Below are 22,323 nucleotides of genomic sequence, written 5' to 3' on the forward strand. Positions count from 1 at the left end.
TTCAAAAATGGTCCGCATCAAAAAAATCTGAAAAAAAAAGAAATCATGGACAAAATCAAGCACCTGTCATCTGTGCAGTGAAATCACTGATCTGTACATGCCTGAGTTATTTCCACTGCAGACTTCTTCCAGGTCCACTGAATAGCTGTCCAGTTCATACGGTAATCACTGCACCAGTGTGGCCTGCGCCTCCTGACATCCCGGTGCTCCCCGCGCGGCCCACGTGCCCCCTCCTCTGGGGAAGCGCGAGTAACCAGCTGCCTTCTCAGTGCCAATCGTCCTCTGACCTGTCGGCCTTGCCACATCCAAGTTTGCTATCGATTCATGATATTTTAGAAAACCTGGAGAGCCAAAAGCCTCCTATATAATTCGCAAGACCCTCAATCCAATTAAAAGCTTATAAATCTGGGGAACTTGACCTTATCCTCGAGAAATAAAGCTAGCAGTAATCAACCTACCAACACCAAAGGTCAGTTTCAAGACTCTGGTGCCAACAGTCAGATGCTACTCTTGATACCAAAATATACATTCCTGTTGACCAGTTATTTTATTTTACTTTATCTTTGGCCGAGAGACATGTGGGATCTTAGTTCCCCGACCAGGGACCGAAGCTGTGCCCCCTGCAGTGGAAGCGTGGAGTCTTAACCACTGGACTGCCAGCGAAGTCCCTTGACCGCTTGTTTTAAAAACAGTGCTTTCTGGAACAAAAGGACGGAAGTGGGTCACAGGCAGGCCTAGCTACAGGCTCCACACACGGACCAGCTTCTGGAGTCCCATATACGTGTTTGCTTGATGAAAGGGTTTCATGTCGAAAGCAGTATTGCAAACTCTGCCTTTAGACTGTCAGGCTCCCCTTGCTGAAAGTCCTGATAGACACAGAATTATTTCCACAGACACTTTCCAAAGCTGTAAACATTTTATTTCTACCACACGTGAGTGATTCCTGCTGGGAATATTAAGAAAGAAGAAACCAGGGCTGGGAAGAGAAAATGGAATGATTGATAGAGCAAGCGGAGCCGTTCTGGTCCTGCAGTGTGAGGGTGGAAGGATCAGGGCACATGCCATGATCACTTATACAAGCGAGACCAGTAGAACCTGGGGGGCTCGGGGCGACCACCGGGAAGAGAAGTGAACAAGAACTCCAGGCCAGAGAAAATCAGACAGACACCAAACACGTCGATCATAAACTCAAGGAGGAAAGAAACCCCCTAGATTGCATCTCCCCTGTAACAAAGCCAAGTGCACAGCTAAGAATAGCTTTTCATCTCTGGTGGACTTGCAGGGGGTGGAGGGGTCAAAGGGAAGCGAATCTTCACTACTGTTCACCCCAAGGACTGCTCATTCGATGGAGTCACACGATGCAGTGCCTTTAGTACTAATGCCCTTCTAGACAAAGACCCTGGAGCACTTCCACGTAGCAGGTTCTCTTTATTGCTTCATTACAGCAAAAACAATTTTCATAAGAGCCTTTATAGGCCACCTGTAACCTCCAAAACCACAGTGTAATTATCTTACGTGCAGGTTCAGTGGCCATGGCTCACGGGCCCAGCCGCTCCGCGGCATGTGGGATCTTCCCGGACCGGGGCACGAACCCGTGTCCCCTGCATCGGCAGGCGGACTCTCAACCACTGCGCCACCAGGGAAGCCCTGTAATTATCTTGCATGTGATCTTAAGATACTATGGAGGCAAATGGAAGCTATGAACCAACAGCTGGGGTAAGAGAAAGGTGACGGCCTCCCTAACGGTGGGATCTCAGCACGCCCCTGCTCTCCTCAGGCGTTGCCCCTGTCTGGGGAAGACAAGGATGGGGACCAAATCTTGCCTGGTGAGGGTAGGGGATGCTTCAGGCAGGTTAAAGGGCATGGCGAGGTGCGAGGCACTGCCACACCACAAGACAATTCTCAGACACAGCCTGGTCCGTCAGCAGGCGAGTTTCACATCCCCCAGGGCTGGGAGGGCACTTACCGAGCGCTTGTCGGCCTCCGCCCCTTGCTGGCCCTGCAGACATGCCGTGAGCTTCTTGTGTGTGCTGTGGGAGACCTGCTTCACCAGCTCCAGCCGCTTCTCCACCTGTGGACAGAGCAGTGGGTGAGGCTTCTGGGTGAGGGGAGGTCAGAAGTGGGGTCATGGGGTCTGGACACTCAAGGGACAAGACTGACTCAGGTTTCTGCAGAGACAACATCCAATGCAGGAGAACAGGAGGAGAATCACAGACTCAGGGACTCTCTGCTAACCATGCAATCAAACGCCTTCAAATGTCTCCTGAAAAACCTCTCCCGGACTGGTGTCCACAAGGCAAGGGGCTACCATAAAGGATAAAAGCTGTGTCTCTAAACAGACCGGATGAGCAGCAGTGGAGCAGCTTGAACAGCATCGGGAAGGGCTCGGCTGTGAAAGTGAATATGTGTCTTGGGCACCTATGAGCTACAGGCCAGCGACAACCTTACCTGAAGAAGGTCTTCGCTCAGAACTTCAGTCTTCTCTGCCCTAAAGAGAAAATGGAGAGACATATCGGTTAAAAAAAACAAAACAAAACTAGGAATACAGTCTCATAATTACTCTCCACTCTCTCCCCACTTATACAGAGATTAGAAAAACAGAGACATTAATAGCAGCATTTTTTTTTTTTTTTTTTTTTTGGCAGCACGCGGGCCTCTCACCGTTGTGGCCTCTCCCATTGCGGAGCACAGGCTCGGAACGCGCAGGCTCAGCGGCCATGGCTCACGGGTCCAGCCGCTCCGCGGCATGTGGGATCTTCCCGGACCGGGGCACGAACCCGCGTCCCCTGCATCGGCAGGCGGACTCTCAACAACTGCGCCACCAGGGAAGCCCTATAGCAGCTATTTTTAAAAAATTTTATTGAAGTATAGTTGATTTACAATGTTGTGTTAATTCCTGCTGTACCGCAAAGTGACTCAGTTATACATATATATTCAATATATGCTTTTTCATCTTCTTTTCCATTACGGTTTATCCCAGGATATCGAACATAGTTCCCTGTGCTATACAGTAGGACCTTGTTCTTTATCCATCCTATATACACAAGTTTGCATCAACAGCAGCTATTTCTAACAAGAGAGAATATAGACAGTACTGGAATTTACTGGAACCTCAAGGAACCAGCATTCCAGCAAAAACATGGTAAACAAGATGGTCTGAGGAGTCTGCTGCTACAGCATGGAAACTGGATGAAGCACAACAAACACACTTCTTCTGTCTCCAGATTATTTTTTTCCAAGTAATAGAATTAAGTAGGTTCCCCCACCCATCCGCCTTGGTCTCCCCCAAACAAACAAGCAAAAGTAGCTTGAAAATCTGAGCAGAGATCAACAGCAAACACGGAGACAGCACTGAGTCCTGCTGACAAATGCAAATGCCACCACTGAGATCCGGTCACCACTGTGAGCCCCCCCACCCCACCCAGAAAGTGAGGGGCTGGAACCAGGGGTTAACACATTCAGGGAAAGAACTTGGATGCCGGCTGGAGCGTCCCAACCTGTTAGCAACCCCTGTCTCACATCAGAGGAGAATGCAAATCTTCTTGGAGCAAAGCACAAAGAGATACACTCAAAAACACAACAGATAAATCAAAATATAAACTAACACACAGAAAAGAAAGAAAAAGAACACAAGGCACTTCCCTGGGTGGCGCAGTGGTTAAGAATCCGCCTGCCAATGCAGAGGACACGGGTTCGATCCCTGGTCTGGGAAGATTCCACATGCCGTGGAGCAACTAAGCCTGTGTGCCACAACTACTGAGCCTGCACTCTAGAGCCCGCCAGCCAGAACTACTGAAGCCCGCGTGCTACAACTACTGAAGCCCACGTGCCTAGAGCCCATGCTCCGCAACGAGAAGCCACCGCAATGAGAAACCTGTGCACCACAACGAAGAGTAGCCCCCACTCACCACAACTAGAGAAAGCCCGCGCGCAGCAACAAAGACCCAACACAGCCAAAAATAAATAAATAAATTTAATTAATTTTTAAAAAGAACACAAAACAATAAAGAACAAACATAAAACAAAAAATTAAATGGCAGACTTAAGCCTTAACATAGTCATAATTATATTAAATGTAAATGGCCTAAATATGCCAATTAAAAGATAGATTGACAGAGTGAATTGAAAACATGCAATCTATGAGAATCTCACTTCAAATATGACATAGGCAGGCTGAAGGTAAAAGGGTAGGAAAAGATATCATGCAAACATTTATCAAAAGAAAGCAAAAGTGGCTATATTAATGTTAGAGAAAGTAGATTCAGAATAAAGAAAATGACCAGAAACATAGAGGAGCATAATATAATGATAAAAGGATCAATCCACCAAGAAGATGTAGCAATCTTAAATGTGTATGCACTAAACAAAGCTGCAAAAATATGTGAAGCAAAAACTGACAGAACTGAAAGGAAAAACAGACAAATCCACATAAAGACTTCAATATCCCTGCTCTCAACAGCTGACAGACCAGCTAGATAGAAAACAAATCAGCAAGAATAAGTAAGAACACAACAATTCAATTAACCAACAGAATTTAATTGTTCATTTTATGAAGCTAGCATTCCTTTGATACCAAAACCAGACAAAGAACAGTAATAAAGAAAGCTAACTATAGACCAATATTCCTCATGATATAGATGCAAAAATCCTTAACAAAATATTACCAAATATAATTCAACAACCTATAAAAAGAATTTTTCACCATGACCAACCTAGGTTTAGTCCAGGGATACTATTCCAGGGGTTTTTTAATCAATCAATGTAATTTACCATATTAATAGATCAAAGAAGAAAAACTACATGATCATATTAATCGACGTAGAAAGAGCATTTGACAAAATTCAACACCCATTCTTGGTGAAAACTCTCAGAACACACAGAAGAGACAGAAGAGAACTTCCTCAAATTGATAAATAAATCTGCGAAAAAAAAAAAAAACAAAACAAACCAACCCTGTAATTAACATTATGCTTAATGGTGAAAGACTAGATGCTTTCTCCCCTAAGCCTGGGATCAAGACAAGTATGTCCGTACTCAACATTCATTCAGCATAGTGCTGGAAGTTTGAATCAGTGCAATAAGGCAAGAAAAGGAAATAAAAAACATATAGCTACGAAAGGAACAAATAAAAATGTCCCTATTTCCAGATGACATGCTTGTCTATGTAGAAAATGCCAAGGAATCTACCAAAAAAAAAAAATTCCTAGAGCTAATAAATGAGTTCAGCAAGGTTGCAGGACATAAGGTAAACATACAAAAATAAATTTTATTTCTATACACTAGTAATGAATACATTAATACTGAGACTAAAAATAAAATACTATTAACAACTGCTTTAAAAAATAAAATACTTAGGTATCAATTTATAAATATATGCAAAGAATGTGTCTGTTGAAAACCACAAAATAATAAAAGGAAGATCTAAATAAAGGGAGAAATACTGTGTCTGTGGATTGGAAGACTCAACCTAATAAAGATGTCAATACTCAGAAAAATAGTCATGATTAAATGCAATCCCAATCAAAATTTCAACAGGATTTGTTGTAGATACAAACTGATTCTAAAACTGACATGAAACTGCAAAGGAAGTAGAAAACCTAAAACAATTTTTAGAAAGAATAAATTTGTAGTACTCACTACCCAGGTTTAAGACTTACTATAAAACTAAGTTATCAAAAGAATATGGTAGTGGGCTTCCCTGGTGGCGCAGTGGTTGAGGGTCCGCCTGCCGATGCAGGGGACGCGGGTTCGTGCCCTGATCCGGGAAGATCCCACATGCCGCGGAGCAGCTGGGCCCGTGAGCCGTGGCCGCTGAGCCTGCGTGGCCGCTCAGCCTGCGCGTCCGCTGCAACGGGAGAGGCCACAACAGTGAGAGGCCCGCGTGCCACACACACACACAGAAAAATATGGTAGTGAAAGGGCAGAAAAACAGATCAGTGGGACAGAATAAGGAAAATGGACCTAGACAGATGTAAGCAACTGATTTCTGACAAAGATGCAAAGGAAGAAGAAGAGTCTTTCTAACAAACTGTGCTGGTACAATTGGATACTCATATGCAAAACTATGAACTTTGACCCATGCTTCACATCATGTACAAAAATTCACTCATAATGGCTCACGGACCTAGATACAAAACATGAGACTATAAAACTTTTGAAGAAAACATGAGAAAATATCTTTGACCTTCGGTGAGGCGATGAGTTCTTAGAAACAACATCAAAAGGATGATCCGCAAAACAAAAAAAAAACGGGATACATTAGACTTCATCTAAATTAAAAGCTTCGGGGCTTCCCTGGTGGTGCAGTGGTTAAGAATCCGCCTGCCAATGCAGGGGACACGGGTTCGAGCCCTGGTCAGGGAAGATCACACATGCCGCGGAGCAACTAAGCCTGTGCGCCACAACTACTGAGCCTGTACTCTAGAGCTTGCGAGCCACAACTACTTAGCTCACGTGCCACAACTACTGAAGCCTGTGCGCCTAGAGCCTGTGCTCCACAACAAGAGAAGCCACCGCAATGAGAAGCCCGCACACTGCAACGAAGAGTAGCCCCTGCTCGCCACAACTAGAGAAAGCCCGCACACAGCAACGAAGACCCAACGCAGCCAAAAATAAAAATTAAATAAAAATTTAAAAAATGAAATAAAATAAAAAAGACTGACCCGAGGAAGGAGGTGGGCTAACAAGTGACGCTAATTTTAGGAAGCCTGGTATTTTGGGCCTCATCTTTGTAAATGAAAGAGCATTGTTCACTATCAAGACAATGAACACTACTATTTTCAGAGGATGAGTCATTCTACAGGATGATAGGCACCGTGTAGGTGACATCTGGGTACAAGTTATGTCTTTTCGTTTTATTTTTTACACCAATAGACTAAAGCAAAACAGAGCCTTGGCAAATGGATCTAAAAATTGTGCACTGTTCTCCTGATGGGCTTTAGAAGAACAATCACTGCCACCCACAAAAATCTTGATTGTCAGCGGTGTCATACATTAGCTTGTCAGGTCACAGCAGCATTTCCCAGAATGTGTTCCATGAAAAGATAGACTCATTAGACACCCTGAAGAAAAAGGTTCTGTGGACAAATAAGTTAGCAAACACTGAAGGCTATATTCTCCATTAACAGAGCTTCATTAAAATATTAAACGCTCTGAGAAGTCCTGTAGGAAATTTAGATGGCTTAATTTTGGCTAACTCGTCATTTCCCAAATCTATAAAAATATATTTCACATAACACCAGTTAACGACTACACCCTGAGTGCTGACTATAGTTTAGGAAACATGAAGATGAAGGTAATATTCACTACAGAACATCTTGGAGACTGCTACCTTGGAGTTCTGGCCTCATCACAGAAAGACACTTGGTTGGATTGAGAGCCAAACAATGAGGACTCTCAGCTGTCATTACAGAAGTCACGGAAGGAAACAGTGAGGCTGCCTTTAACGCAGAAATAGTCTCATTACAAAACATTTCAGACAGTAAGTCACCAAGTTACAACACCCAAGAAGTTGTCCAATGCTCTCAATTTGTCTATCACTAATATTTTCAGCACCTGTTGCTCTCTTTCTATTTGCAGATTCTCAGGCTGGGTCCCATGGATGTCCCCGTCTCCAGCATCTTCCCATTCGTCATTCACACTGCCTTCAGATATTCTTCCTAAAATGTCCCTTCTACCTAACGCCAAAGAGGTGCTCTGCTAAGTGCTTTACAAGCTTTATACCACTGTTTAAAAATGTACCTGAGATTTGTTTCAATCAGGTAGATAAGACATGCAGATGTGGAACTGTCATGAAGAAACTTACGCTTACAGGTTCCTAGAATCAGGAGGCATGGCACACCATGCAGGGACACACAAGGATACACCAGGGCAGGGCAGGAGGCAGAGAGAGCTAGGGGACAGTGTGGGCAACAGTCTTTACTGTGGTTTACACAAGAAGGATGGGTTGACAAAGCAAGGAAGCTGAGCAGGTTTAAAGTGGGATAATTTGAGTAATTTTGGTGGGCTCTGGGCTATGGTGGGGAGGGCCCTAATAGTCCAGCACTTGGCCCTGGAGTGATTTAGGGGCAGGAGGATACTGTCCAGACTACAGGAGCCTGAAAAGAGGTGGGTGGAGGTATGGATTCAGAATTGGTTGTTTGCATATCAAAGACGTGCTTTCAGGCAAACTGTTTGCTCTTTCTAGGAATTAGCCAGGCCTCGGAGGGGCAGTCTCTCCCAAGTCAGTGAGTGAGGCTTCAGATAGATGCCCGAGCATCTGGGATACAGAAAACATAGTGAATACAATCACTCATTCCTTAAAAAAAACCCTGGAAGGTGTTATTATCCCCATTTTTTTAAACAGGAAAATGAGGTTACTCTGAATTAAGTCATCACCTTAGTGCAATATAGCAAAATATAGTCCTGGAGCTACAACAACAGTATCACTTTCAAACTTGTTAGAAATGTAAACTCTCCAGCCCCAACCAGACCTACTGAGTCAGAAATTCTGGGAGTGAGCTCCAAAATCTGTTTTAAGATGCCCTCCAGGTGACTCCAATGCGTGTTAAGAAACACTGGTGCATGGAATAAAATCTAAGAATCTCTGCTTTGGAAAATCCTACTGAGTCAACGAATTTATCTCTTCAAGGTCCTCCAAACTGTCCCCACTGTTCTATGCCCAGGCATCTCCCGCTCTTCATTCTGGCCCCTTCCAAGAGGAGGGAGCTGTCAAGCTGCCACAATCAGACCAGCAGCAGAATTTATCAGCAATAATTGATGCTGGACTATAATGGAGCAATTCCAAAGTTCTGAGTGAAAATTCATTTCAATCCAAAAAGAAAAAAAATTATGATAACTTATCAGTCAAGTATAGAGGCAAAGTAAAATCATTTTTAGAAACAGAAAAGGACGTTACCTCTCTTTCCGAGAAAACTCCTTGAGGATGCACTCCAGAAAAAATAAGGATAAACCTTTAATCCAGTAAGAAATGACAGAAATAAACCTGAGACCAGCCAAGAGGAAATCCCAGGATGTCAGACCCACAGGAGGCTCGGAGAGCAATAAATACAAATTGGAACTCAGTGGCCTCTAAGATGAAGAGAGCAAACAAAATAATAGATGAAATGAGTAAGTTGGAAGGTATGAAGGCATATGATTCTCCCAATAGAAAAAAAGCAAGATAATCCCAAAGAAATTCCAGGAAAAGTACCCAAGAAATATAGGATTCAAATATGAATCAAAAAACAAACAAACAAATATGAATCAAAGTAAAGTGATGCATGATTGAATCATCTGTAGAATGTAAGAAAAGAGTATTTATTTAACCTTGGCACTAGGCAAAGTCTCCTTTATCTGGGTAGATATCTTTATGTTGGAACCACAGAGCATGAACTATTATTGACATATTACTTGGCTCTGCAATGAACAACATTTAAGTAGCTACAAAAGAAGTACTTAGTTGACTGTTGAACTTTTAGAATCAACCCATGAACAAAGCACAGAAGACATAATTATGATGATGAGAGAATGAATGTAAATTTTATCAATCTTCAAGACGTGAAAAAGAGAAAGAGAAAAAAGGGAAAGGAAAAATGGGAAAGAAAGGAAAGAAAGAGGGAGAAGCAAACAGTTGAGAGAGGTGAATAATGCTCAGTAAAGCCAGCCAAGAGAAACTGTACCATCTGTGGCAACTGCAGAGAGGTTTAAACATAAGAAGTAAAACGCTCTTTGTTACAACTATTGAAAAAATAGGTATGGAGGGGAAGGCAAGTGGTATAATAGAATCAAAACCCCATCTCCCCAACAGGAAGTAAATTATGTGTTTGTGGGCATATGAGAGAGAACCAACAGGACAAGCGTTATTATTTAAAGATGGGGAGCTAAATTACAGAGGAATTGAATACAGAAGTCATTAAAAGTAATTGTCTCCAGAGAGCAGGGCTGGGAGAGGAATCAGGGTAAGGCGGCTGATACCTTTTCATTATAAGTCCTTCTCTACAACTTGATTTTTTAAAAAACCACATCCACCTATTATTTTGATTTTTAAGGGACAAGGTTGCTGAAGGCATGGAAGATAGGTGTGCTCACCACAGCTGGTGGAAGCATGAAATGGTACGATCTTTCTTTTTTTTTTTTTTTTTTCTGCGGTACGCGGGCCTCTCACTGTTGTGGCCTCTCCCGTTGCAGAGCACAGGCTCCGGACGCGCAGGCTCAGCGGCCGTGGCTCACGGGCCCACCCGCTCCGCGGCATGTGGGATCTTCCCGGACCGGGGCACGAACCCGTGTCCCCTGCATCGGCAGGCGGACTCCCAACCACTGCGCCACCAGGGAAGCCCGGTACGATCTTTCTTGAAGGCAATTTGGCAATATATTTTAAAAGCCTGAAAATATAGAAAACCTTTCTCAAAGTAACTTAAATGGAGGAACTCATCCTGAAGAAATAACTGAGGATGTAGATAAAGATTTAACTGTAAGAAAGGTCACCACAGCATTGCTCTATGGAGGTCTACGTTTATACTTAATCTTTTGTTTCCAGCCCCTCAGTATATGGATATATTGGAAAAAATCCAAAGATCTTCCCTCAAATCCAAAGGGATTGTTTAAATGGATGGACTTTCATGTAAGTATGAAAAATGATGACATATATTTGACATGTAAAGGTATTGATAAATTAAGCGAGAAGGAACAAGCTATAAACCAGTACGCACAGTAAAAAAACATACATATATGGATACTCAGAAGCAAAAAAAATATGCTAAGGTGTATGTCAAAGTGTTGTCAGCCCTCTGTTCTTCCCTTGTGTTGAACGTTCTAATCCTTCTATTGATACAAGAGACAGTATAAGTATTGTAAAATGTATTGCAAAGGTGGTTACCAGGGGCTGGTGGGGAATTACTGTTTCATGGGTACAGTTTCAGCTTTGCAAGGTGAGGAATTCTATGGATGGATGGTGGTGATGGTAGCACACAAATGTGAATGTGATTAATGCCACTGAATTGCATACATAAAAATGGTTAAGATGGTAAATTTATGTTGTATTTTTACTACATTTAAAAAACAAAAATAAATTTAAAAAATATTTAAGGCAGTGAAAATACGTTGTGTGATACTATAATGATGGATATGTTTATATATACATTTGTCCAAATCCACAGAATGGACAGCACCAAGAGTGAACCCGAGGTAAACTATGAACTTCGGGTGATTATTACGTGTCAGTGTAGGTTCATCCTTGGTAACAAATGTAACACTCCGGTGAGTGATGTTGATAATGAGGGAGAATATCCATGTGTAGGGGGGCGGGGGTTTATGGGAAATCTCTGTACCTTTCTCTCAATTTTGCTGTAAACCTAAAACTGCTCTAAAAACAAAGTCTTTAAAAAACAAAGTGATTGTATTACAAAATAATGTAAACTGGAATATTTTATGTCACCTGTGATAAATTTATGAACACAGCAAGTTATAAACACCATATTTTAATACTGCGAAGGTTAACCAAATGAGTACATTTCTAAGAGGAGTTTTAAAGGTATTGCAAAGATTTTAGATTCTCTCCCACGTTACTTTTTCCCTAGTCCCAAAACAGGAATACTCTTGCTGGTTCCAAAATATCCAGGCATTATTTTTTAATCTCTAATCCAAACCCTACCAATTCCTCATTGCTTCCTCTGAGTCTTTCCAACACTATCCATCGTTTCCAAGGACGTTTTCGAGCCCCACGGTTAATTAGTACTTCCCTCTCGAAAATAAGATGTTTAAATCTCAAATGTCTTGATACTTATTATACTAAATCTTTAAATATGTATTTCTTGTGCTCTCCAAATAATTTTATGCTGGTTTAAGGTAAGAATATATACTTTAAAAATAATGCATAATGTGCATAAGGCTATACATAATATATTGATTATTCATAATATTTAAATTAGTAATGTTAATTATATAATATTCTTATGCATTTTTATGTATTATTTTAAAGGTCTTTTTGTTTTTAATTTCTCACAATTTTTCGAACATGGACCAGGGTTGTGAAGAATGGGCTTTCCCCATGATTTTGGAAGTGATTTTAGGATGCAAATACAGGGGTCTTGGTGATATCTGATCTCTGGAGTTGTTATGGGCTAAATTATGTTCCCCCAAAACTCCTATGTGGAAGTCCTAACCTCCCTTACCCTAGAATGTGACTGTATTTAGAGACAGGGCCTTTAGAGAGGTGATCAAGTTAAAATGAGGTCATTAGGGTGGGCCCTTATCCAGTATGACTGGTGACCTCATAAGAAGAGGAGATCAAGACCAGACACACAAAGAGACGACCACGTGAGGACACAGGGAGAAGACAGCCGCCTGCAAGCCAAAGAGAGAGGCCTCAGAAGGAACCAACCCCGTGGACACCTTGATCTCAGACTTCCAGCCTCTGAAATTATGAGAAAATAAATTCCCTAAGCGCCCCCAGTGGTGGCACTTTGGCGGGCCCTGCAGACCCACCCGTGAGTGCATTCTGCATCTTCCACCTCCACTCCCTCGTGGTCACTTGTGAAATCTGAGCGCTGTGGGCCTTTGTGGTTTTAAGGATGGATTATAGCATGATCTCGGGGCCACAGAACAGAGTAAAAAGCACTGCACGACTATCACACTGTCCTCTGCTCATGATTTGGGGTCCGTGTTTGTCAGAGACCAGGGTCTGGTGACCAACAGAACAGGACCTGATGTGTTTCCTGAAAGTGAAGGGATTAAACGGCTCAGGATGAACAGATTCCAAGCCATCCTTGGGAGCAATTTCCACGGTATCTGTCATTGCAGAAGGGTTCTCTGGGGTGGAGTTTAAGTGTGATTCTCTCTGAAGTTAAGGCCTGGACTCAATGACTTGCCAAGGTCCTTTTCTGGTCTATGGTTTGGGCACAGTTTTAAAAATAAACCTGTGATCCAAGACCAATGGAAAGTGGCTTGGAAGTACAGGTCTCTGAGGGGCAAGTCTGTGACACTGAAAATGACAGAATACCCTGGTGCCCAGCTCCAGTGTGACCTGCAGATTTTACACGGGGAGGCTGGCCCCAGGGTCCAGCGGGCAGGGTTTTGGACACAATTCACTATGGCGAGAGGGCCAGGACCACAAATGTGGGCTTACTCGTTACTAGCCTCCTGCCCTTGGCAGTCCTGGCAGGACAGGGCTCAGACAGACCAACAAAATGTTATCTTGCTAAGATAGGTGCTATTCCAGAAGTGTCCCCATCCAGACAAAACACTGATGTCAGGGCTTCTGGCCTCTCTTTTGGTGTCCTTCTCTACCCCCCAGGCACCCCCTCTCCACCACTCTCTCAGTTCTGTCTTAGAACTGTTACCTGTCATACTCCCTAGTGGGCGAGAGGAACATATTTTAGACCCCGTCCCCACACTCTTTCTCAAGTGTGGCTCAATTCATCTCCAAGCCACACTGCGAGGGCTCCCGGGTAGGGATGCAGCCATAAGGGAAGCCAGGCGGACCGCGGCCCAGGCTGATGCTGTGGGGCTGCGGAAGCAAGGGGGTTCTGATGATGCTGTCAAGGTTAGGGTTTGGGGGGAAAACTTTTCCAGGCAAAGTAGTCCAAACCTCAGTTTGTCTGGCATCAAAAATATCAAGGCAAACGATGAAATGCAGATGTTAAAAATCAGCTTTCTCCCAGTGGTAGGGCAAGAACCCAGGAGAGGAGAGGAGAACCCCGATTTGATTTATAAAGGAACTTCCTTCCCCTGAAATCATAACTGAACCTAATCTCCTCTATTTACACATCGGTAGAAGATAATTATGTCCCCCACCAAGCTGTTTCTCCCCTGATCCACGAGAAGAAACACTTAGAACATGTTTATTTTTCCAATGACCCTCTCCCACCGCCAACTCTCATCCCCACTCCTGAGTTTGGTCGCCATCTGACTTGAGGCTATTATTAGCTTTTTCCTTTAGAGCTTGTCTGTTTTGTTGCAATAATCACTACGTAGCATACACAACAGATTCCTGGCAAAAATCATCTCATCTGTTTAGGCTAAACCACCTATTGGTCGCAGGATTCACTGCTCACTACTCTTTTCTGTCCTCTTCTAGTTTCTGGAGCTCCCCATCCGATTGGCCATTTTGCCACTTTTCTCCTGCTAAATTATACAAATAAGTAAATAAATAAATAAACTCTGAGGCCTCCATGCCCTTAAAAAGTGATGTTACATGAGTAATAAACAGATGTTATAGGAGTATAACTCCAAAGCCTTTATGTGTTAACCTTACAAATTGCGTAACCAGGTTTGATATAGGACTTTTGATCATAACCTTTTCGTCCATAAGTCTGTAGATATTGTTTAACGGTCTTCTCCCTTCTGGAGCTGCTGATAAGAAGTCTGATAGTAGTCTACTTCTTCTGGTTCTGTCTGTCCAGATGTGCAAAATTTCTCTTTATCTGTAAAATTCTAGAATTTCACCAGGAAACGTCTATACACATAGCTTGAAACATTCATCCACCCTGCCTAACTTGTCAACTCAGAGAACTCTCCTTCTACTTTTACTTAACAGTTGCTCTTCTCTCTGGTTCTTTTTCTTCCCCGGGTTCATGTTAAGTCTCTTGAATCTGACCTCCAAGTTTCTTATCTTTTCCCTCACGCTTTTCACCTCGAAATGCCTTTGCTCTGTGGCCTGAGAAATCTGTTTCTCTTGATCTTCTAGAATAGAGAGTCATTATGTTCTTAGCAGTGACTATTTTTTACATACGTCTGGAAAATAGTTCCTTATAATGTGGAAACAACGTTTTCAGTTCCATGAAGTCTTTTATTTATCTATTTTACTTACTACACTGGTATTTTCTTGAGAGTTCACTGCATTTTGTTAAAGTCCTCTTCCATCTCTTTCTTCACCTCTACCTCGACAGGAGCTATTTCTTCTAGTTTCGAGTTTGCGCTCCTAACTTCCTGTTACCATGCCCTTGGAAGTGAGCTGCGATGGTTCCCTGCCTACGCACAGGTACGTGTCCCTCAGCACCTGCACAGGTTAGGCTACTGGTGTTGAGTCAGTAGGACAAAAGCAGATGGGGGGAGATACAGCCCCCTGCAGGCTGGTGTTGAAGGGTTAGAGGAGGTACCACGATGGTACTGGATGGCAATGCTCATCGTTTGCGAATCACAAAGTTAAGAAGTAATTCAGCCTCCCAAGTCAGTCCTCGCTGAACCTTTTGCGGCCAAAAGTCTCAAATAGGAAACTCAAATCAAAACTACAATGATGTACCACCTCACACAAGTCAGAAGGGCCATCATTCAAAAGTCTACAAACAACAAATGCTGGAAAGGGTGTGGAGAAAAGGGAACCCGCCTACACTGTCGGTGGGAATGTAAGTTGGTGCAGCCACTATGGAAAACAGTAAGGAGGTTCCTCAGAAAAGTAAAAATAGAATGACCATACAATCCAGCAATGCCAGTGCTGGGCATATATCCAGACAAAACTATAATTCAAAAAGAAACATGCACCCCTATGTTCATAGCAGCACTATTCACAATAGCCAAGACATGGAAACAACCTAAATGTCCATCAACAGATGAATGGATAAAGAAGATGTGGTACATACATACAATGCAATACTACTCAGGCATAAAAAAGAATTAAATAAGGCCATTTGCAGCACCAGGAATGCAACCAGAGATGATCATACTAACTGAAATAAGTCAGAGAGAAAGAAATACCATATGATATCACTTACATGTGGAATCTAAAATACGACACAAATAAACCTAACTATGAAACAGAATCACGGACATAGAGAACAGACTGGTGGTTGCCAAGGGGAAGGGGGGTTGGGGGATGGATGGAGTGGGAGGTTGGGGTCAGCACATGCAAACTAGTATATACAGTATGGATAGACAACAAGGTCCTACTGTAGAGCACGGGGAATCATATTCAGTATCCTACAATAAACCATCATGGAAAAGAATATTTTAAAATGTATATATATGTAAACTGAATCACTTTGTTGTACAGCAGGAATACAACATTGTAAACCAACTATACCTCAGCTAAAGAAAAAAAATTTTTTTAAATAGCAAATAGCTCCTGCAAGACAAACAAGTGCTTACACTAAGGATTGAGGAGGGATTAGCCTACACCACCCTGGCCTCTCAATTCACAGCAGTTCCCCCCCTCCCCCCCAAAAACCACCCAAATGCACACACAAAAAATCGAGCCCAGCACTGTCTCTCATCTCTGGATATCCTAGGTAAATTCTTGGCTTCAGACTCAACCTCTGAATCTTTGCCACTATAGCAGAAAGTAGTTTTCAAAACGGCAGGATTTCCAGTCCTACGTGCCCCGCCGGGGCACTTCCACTGCTCCATCAGGAGGTGAAGTTTATTTCCATCCTCTTGAACCTGGGAGGGCCTTTGTGGCTGCACAGAAATACCTTCCCAGGCATGGTCATAAGGATGCTCAGTCCTGAAACCCAGCCACCGTGTTGCGAAGAAGCCCAAGCCACACAGAGTGGCCACGTGTGGGTATTTGGCCAACAGCTCCAGCTAAGGTCCCAGTTGATGGTCAGCAAAGACCTCCAGACAGGTGAGCAAGCCTTCAGATGACACCGGCCTCAGCATCTGAACCATCACAGCCACCATCGAGCGCAGCAGAAATGAGCTGTCCCCTCTGAGCCCCGCCCAAGAGCAGATTCATGAGGAAAACGTCATTGTTACTTTAGGCCACTAGTTTTTGGGGTGGTTTGTTATACCACATTACTAGATAACCAGAATGGTCACCGTGGTCCACCATGCTATTCCACACAAGAAATCAAGGACCTGGGCTCAGACCAGCTTCTCCCTAGAATCCTCCAGCATTCATATTTTGATGCAGAATTTCCATCGTTCTCAACAAGGATTCACGTTATCTCCAGCTTTCTTGGTCTTAGGGATGGCTTTGAGAAGATTCTAGAGCCATCCACTTCTTTGGTACTAAAATGACTGTCAGTGAGAGGTAAAATGGGAGGAAACTGGCATAAAATAATAATTCTATTTTATGCAAGTATAGCAGAGGAAGACATGTAAATGTTATGTCAGTTCTCGGGTTGAGATGCAAATATTTTGAGTTGGCTCAGTGAATGACATTAGATTTTATAAATTTTAGGGGAAACTACCTGTACATGACAAGCATGAATTCACTTAACTAGGTCAAGGAGTTTTAGAAACGTGGGGTAATGGCGTCAGCAAGCAGAGGTCCTTGCTTCTCTCTGGGCTGTTGATTCTCCAGGGAAGCTTCTTAGCCTCTCCAAGTTCCCTCATCCGTTATGCGAGGAAATTGGGCTCAGTGACCTTTAAGCAGATCCTGTGAGCTCAGCCATCCTGCGGACATTTAATGAATATTCATATGTCGGTACCAAGAACATGCTGTCCACCCAACCCCATCATTTCACATATGGAAGAACTGAAGACAGCCTGAGAGTTAGCAAGCAAGTGAGAGATTAAGAGACAGAGAGGAAGAAACAGAATCCCCACCATCGGAGCAATACGCTACCATGAAATTCTGCTTGTGGGATCAACGTGGGATCTCTGCTACCAACCTCACAAGGAGGAGCCACGCAACGATGTGGCACAGAAATGTTTGGCCACCAGCATTATTCCAACTACCCAATCACAGGTCTGTGCCACCTGCTTCCCATGCTTCGCCCGCTCCCGCCCACTTCAACTGAAGCAAGATGCTTCCCCGCGTGGCCCTGAGTGGCTGGCCATGACTCCTGCCTCTAAGGGACCGCGAGTGATAAAAAGCTTCTTCCTTCCTGGCAATCATTTGCATGTCTCTGTGTCTCAGTCCACCTCCTCAAGACAAGTCCCAGATACATTTTAGAGCAGAAGGTGGCAGACGGGACTCCACAAGGACAGGGGGACATCTCAGGAAGTGCTGAGAGAGAAGAACAGAGGAGAGTCAAGGGACGATCTTTAGGTCCTGGGTGCCAGCCCGACATGTGGGCAGTAAAGCGGCCTGGAAAGTTTCCGAGATGATGAGGACAGGTGTCTCCTGGGTCCGAGCAGACGCCCTGGGGTAAGAGCTTCACGCCAGGAAGAGGAGGGCAGATCCCTTCCTGTAGGACGTGTGAAAAGCTCCTGTACTCGTCTCCTAGGGCTGCAATAACGAAGTGCTACAGAGGGGCGGCTTCCACAACAGAAGTGTATTGCCTCACAGCTCTGGAGGGCAGAAATCTGCAATCAAGGGGCTGGCTGGGGGGTTCCTTCCCAGGGCCGAGAGGGAGACTCTCTTCTAGGTTGTGGTTGCCTCGGGCATTCCTCGGCTGGTAGATGATGTTCCTTCTGTGTGTGGATGTCTGTCCAAATTTTCCCTTCTTATAAGGACACACACAACCCCACTGGATTTAGGACCCACCCTAATGACCTCATCTTAACTCGATCATCCGTAAAGACTATTTCTATGTAAGGTCACCTTCCCAGGTGCTGGGGGTTAGGACTTCAGCATCTTCTGGGGGGACACAATTCAACCCGTAAGAGCTCCACATCCATTTCACTGGTGTTCTTTTTCTTTAGTTCATCCAGTTCACCCCTCTTTGCTACTTTCAAAGTAAAACCCAGAAGGCCAATAAAAGGGTTCAGATCACCAATTGTGATCATGCACTTCCTGTGTGTGTGTGTGTGTGGTCACCACAACACCAATTTTCAGACGGTAGCTGCGTGTCCTACAGTTCAATTCAGTTCTGACACCATCTAACTGAAGGCAGCATCTGGTCCCACAGCTTAAGGGCTCAGTCTCACAAGACTGTCCCCCCTCCCTGACACACACACTTCAGATGCCAGTCCCAAGTCCTGGTTGTCAACTGGCCTTCTGATTGGCTATAGATTGAAGGTTCCAAAGAACCCGCTCCTTGGGTTCGATTAATTTGCTAGAGTGGCTCACAGAACTCAAAGAAACATTTTCCTTACTAGATTACTGGTTTACCATAAAAGGATATAACTCAGGATCAGCCTCTAATCACAGGGTTGGTTTCCCTGACCACCAACCCCCATCCTCAGGTGCCATCCAAAAGTCACCTATTAACATAACTAAAAAGCTAAAAAGACACCGTGATAGCTCTCACCACTTTGGAAATTCCAAGCGTTTTAGAAGTTCTGTGCCAGAAAGAGGACCAAGACCAAATACATATTTCTTATTATAAATCACAACGTCACAGGCTGAGAGCTTCAACTATGGAAAAGGAGTCTAGGAGGGTTGCTTTATCTAGCCTGATGCTAGAGCCATGAAAGGAATCCTTGCACACCTGCAGGATCCCCGCTGAAACAGTCACACCCCCGGTGGCGACCCGCTGACTCTCCTCGTCCTCCTTCCTGGGCACCAAAGTGGAGGTGAGTGAGGGGCTCTGGCTGGGGCACTTCACAGCTCATCACAGCTGCCAGAGGGCAGGGCAGGTAAAGGAAGGGGATGAGATATGGCCGCTGTACACACAGCTCCTCTACTTGGCTGACCCGGGTGATTTTAGAACAGCAGACGTAGTCAGCACTTTCCATTCTTAAGATTCCTGTACCCACGCACCGTGGGCTAATACACCGCCCAAGGCTTACTACACACGTGGCATAAGTCTTCCCCCGTTCCTCCTTCCAAGCTCGAGCAAATGCTGGCTTCTCAAAATATATAGAAGTGAGAACCTACGGGGTCCCGAGCACAAGTAATACCGGTGGCACAAGGACAAACAGGACAAGTGACAGCAACCTTCCAACCCACTAGCACTGACTAAATGCATCTTCCTTATTAGCAACCCTAGCCTGAAAAGCAGATCTGCCCCGAATCGGACATAATCTTTAGCAACATCTGATGGTACCTGATGAATAAATGTACAAGTCCCTTTATGGCATGGGGCAGGGTATAAACAAATAAATAACACGAACAGCCAATGCAAGTAAAGCTTGCTAGTAGACAGAGTATCCTTTTATAGGAAACATGGTCTCGCACGAGGCATTTCCTAGAAAACGCAGCTAGCCCCAAGCCATTCTGCCATTATAGAATATTCTCCAGGACAGATGCATTGGAAAGCCTTTTTTTTTTTTTTATTCCACAAGAATACAAATCCACTCGTACCCAAAGGGCAGACACTCAATGGCAAGTATCCGTTTCCTACCTGTCTTAGTCTGTTCAGGTGACAATAACAAAACACCTTAGATAGCGTGGCTTACAGAGAACAGAAATTCATTTCTCACAGTTCTGGAGACTGGGAAGTCCACGATCAAGGTACCAGCAGATACGCAGTCTGGTGAGGACCCGCTTTCTGGCTGACAGCCCACGTTTTCTCCCTGTGTCTTCATGTGGTGGAAGGAACAAGGGAGGTTTCTGGGGTCTCTCTTATAAAGGTACTCCCAGTCACAAGGGTTCCACCCTCATGACATAATCACCTCCAAATACCCTCACATTGGGGGATTAGGATTGTTAAAAAGAAACAGGCTAAAAATGGAGTCACTTGTGCTAAATCCCACGTCAGCAAACCGAGACTCAGCACCTAACTGCAGTTTTGGCCTCTCACAGGAAAATGACCTTTAACTAGTGACCAGCACTAGTGAGATTCTGCCTGATAGAACCCCTACCTTCCCCGAAAGGAAGGCGACCTTGCCTGAAACAATCCACTCTAGGCTAGAACCTTCCTTTGTCCATCCCCTTCTGCCTATAAAAGTCTTTCACTTTGCACAGCTTCCTTGGTGCTCCTTTCTATGTGCTAAGATGGGATTGCTGCCCGATTCATGAATCATTAGAGCAAATTAGATCTTCAAATTTACCCAGGTGAATTTTGTTTTTTTTTTAACAGGATTTACTGTATGAATTGTGTGTGTGGAGGGACACATATATTCAGTCTCCAGCACCATGTGTGTAAGAGGAGAGGGGGACAATTATTCTATCTTATCTGGGCCGTGGCCAATTTCAACACTTCCTGGTTCCCCAGTGGTCACATGGGGCTGTGGATCAGTCATGGCCAGATTTCGGCTGAATTACAGACGGCCTTGAGCTCTGGCTGGAAGGAACACCGTGAGCTGGGGCGTTCACCAAACGGCATGTGTCTGGCTTTTTGACAAAATATTCCTTTTCAACTCTCTAATCTGAATATTAATATTTAATCTGTCCTGAACTGTAGGTTCTCCAAATCCTCCTCAAATCAGCACCAGCTCATGAACCCAAGGGGTCTATTTAGGGTCTGATCAGTGCAGAACCTAGTAAAAGGATGAACTTTCCTTTTCAGATGGTGGCTGGATTCACATTTAATTAAGCGCCTGAGTCCCATGTGAGGTGACTTAGTATTTCAAAGTAACTCATTCCTTATCCTTTCAAATGCGGGGCTGGGGGGGAGTGATGTCTAAAATACCACAATGAAGCATCCAATCCTTTGGTGGCTTAAGACGCTCACTGCGGGCCTCCTCAGGGAGGATTTAACCAGGTCCTCGCGTAAGAACAAGCTTCCAGAGGAAGCGGCAGGAAGTGGGAAAAAAGGCCTGCTCTAGGACTCCAGAAATGGCTTTGCCATTAATTAGCTGCAGAGCAATGAGGTTCAGAGAAGTGAGGCGACTTTTTTTTTTTTTTTTTCAATAAAGTCTGGCAAGAGGTGGGGGAAGAGTTTTGTTGGAAAACAAGTATCATCATTATACTTCTAGGGATGTGTTATTTTCAGAATACGGATTACAGAAAGTAAATCTCAAAGTTTGGGAAGGCACTGCGATAACGCAGAAAATGCACAGAGAATGCATAGTCATGGGCAGTGTCTTTATTCATTAAAGAGCAACAAAACATAAGTCCCCACTAAGTACCCTGCAGTATGTTAAAACCTGACATTCATTTAACGTTCCCAGTAACCCCTGAGGTCGGGACTATTAATAACATCATTTTATTGATGGGGAAATTGAGGTTTAACAAGCGTACATAATGCGCCCAAGGTAACAAAGCTTGGAGAAGCATCTTACGAATATAGTCTGAGCTCAGAGCCCACTTTCGCAACCTCTGTATCACCACAGCTTTTAAAAAAGTTTAGAGGGCTTTCCTGGTGGCGCAGTGGTTGAGAGTCCGCCTGCCGATGCAGGGAACACGGGTTCGTGCCCTGGTCTGGGAAGATCCCACATGCTGCGGAGCGGCTGGGCCCGTGAGCCATGGCCGCTGAGCCTGCGCTTCCGGAGCCTGTGCTCCGCAACGGGAGAGGCTACAACAGTGAGAGGCCCGTGTAACGCAAAAAAAAAAAAAAAAAAAAAAAAAAGTTTAGAGATCCTGGCAATCCCTAAAGTGCCTTCCAAATAAAAACTCCGATTATGGAAGACAGGGAGGCAGGGAAGGCAAAAATAAACTGCCTACTTCACAACTGCTTAGGGCTTAGCTTTTGATAGAGT

At 44.1% G+C, this 22,323-nt stretch overlaps 1 protein-coding gene across 1 annotated transcript in view; it reads right to left on the reverse strand.

The window, feature by feature from the left end:
* The window catches only part of ARHGAP44 (Rho GTPase activating protein 44), a 139,962-nt gene that overhangs the window by 67,563 nt on the left and 50,076 nt on the right, over window positions 1-22,323 (reverse strand). The window contains exon 2 of the mRNA XM_089900137.1: window positions 1,967-2,071. Within this exon, the coding sequence (XP_089756263.1) occupies window positions 1,967-2,071 (105 nt within the window). The remainder of the gene's footprint in view (window positions 1-1,966; window positions 2,072-22,323) is intronic.

Source organism: Delphinapterus leucas, chromosome 19, assembly GCF_059928025.1.
Source record: "Delphinapterus leucas isolate spDelLeu-1000000601 "Yukka" chromosome 19, BTC_Dleu_Yukka2, whole genome shotgun sequence".
NCBI lineage: Eukaryota > Metazoa > Chordata > Mammalia > Artiodactyla > Monodontidae > Delphinapterus > Delphinapterus leucas.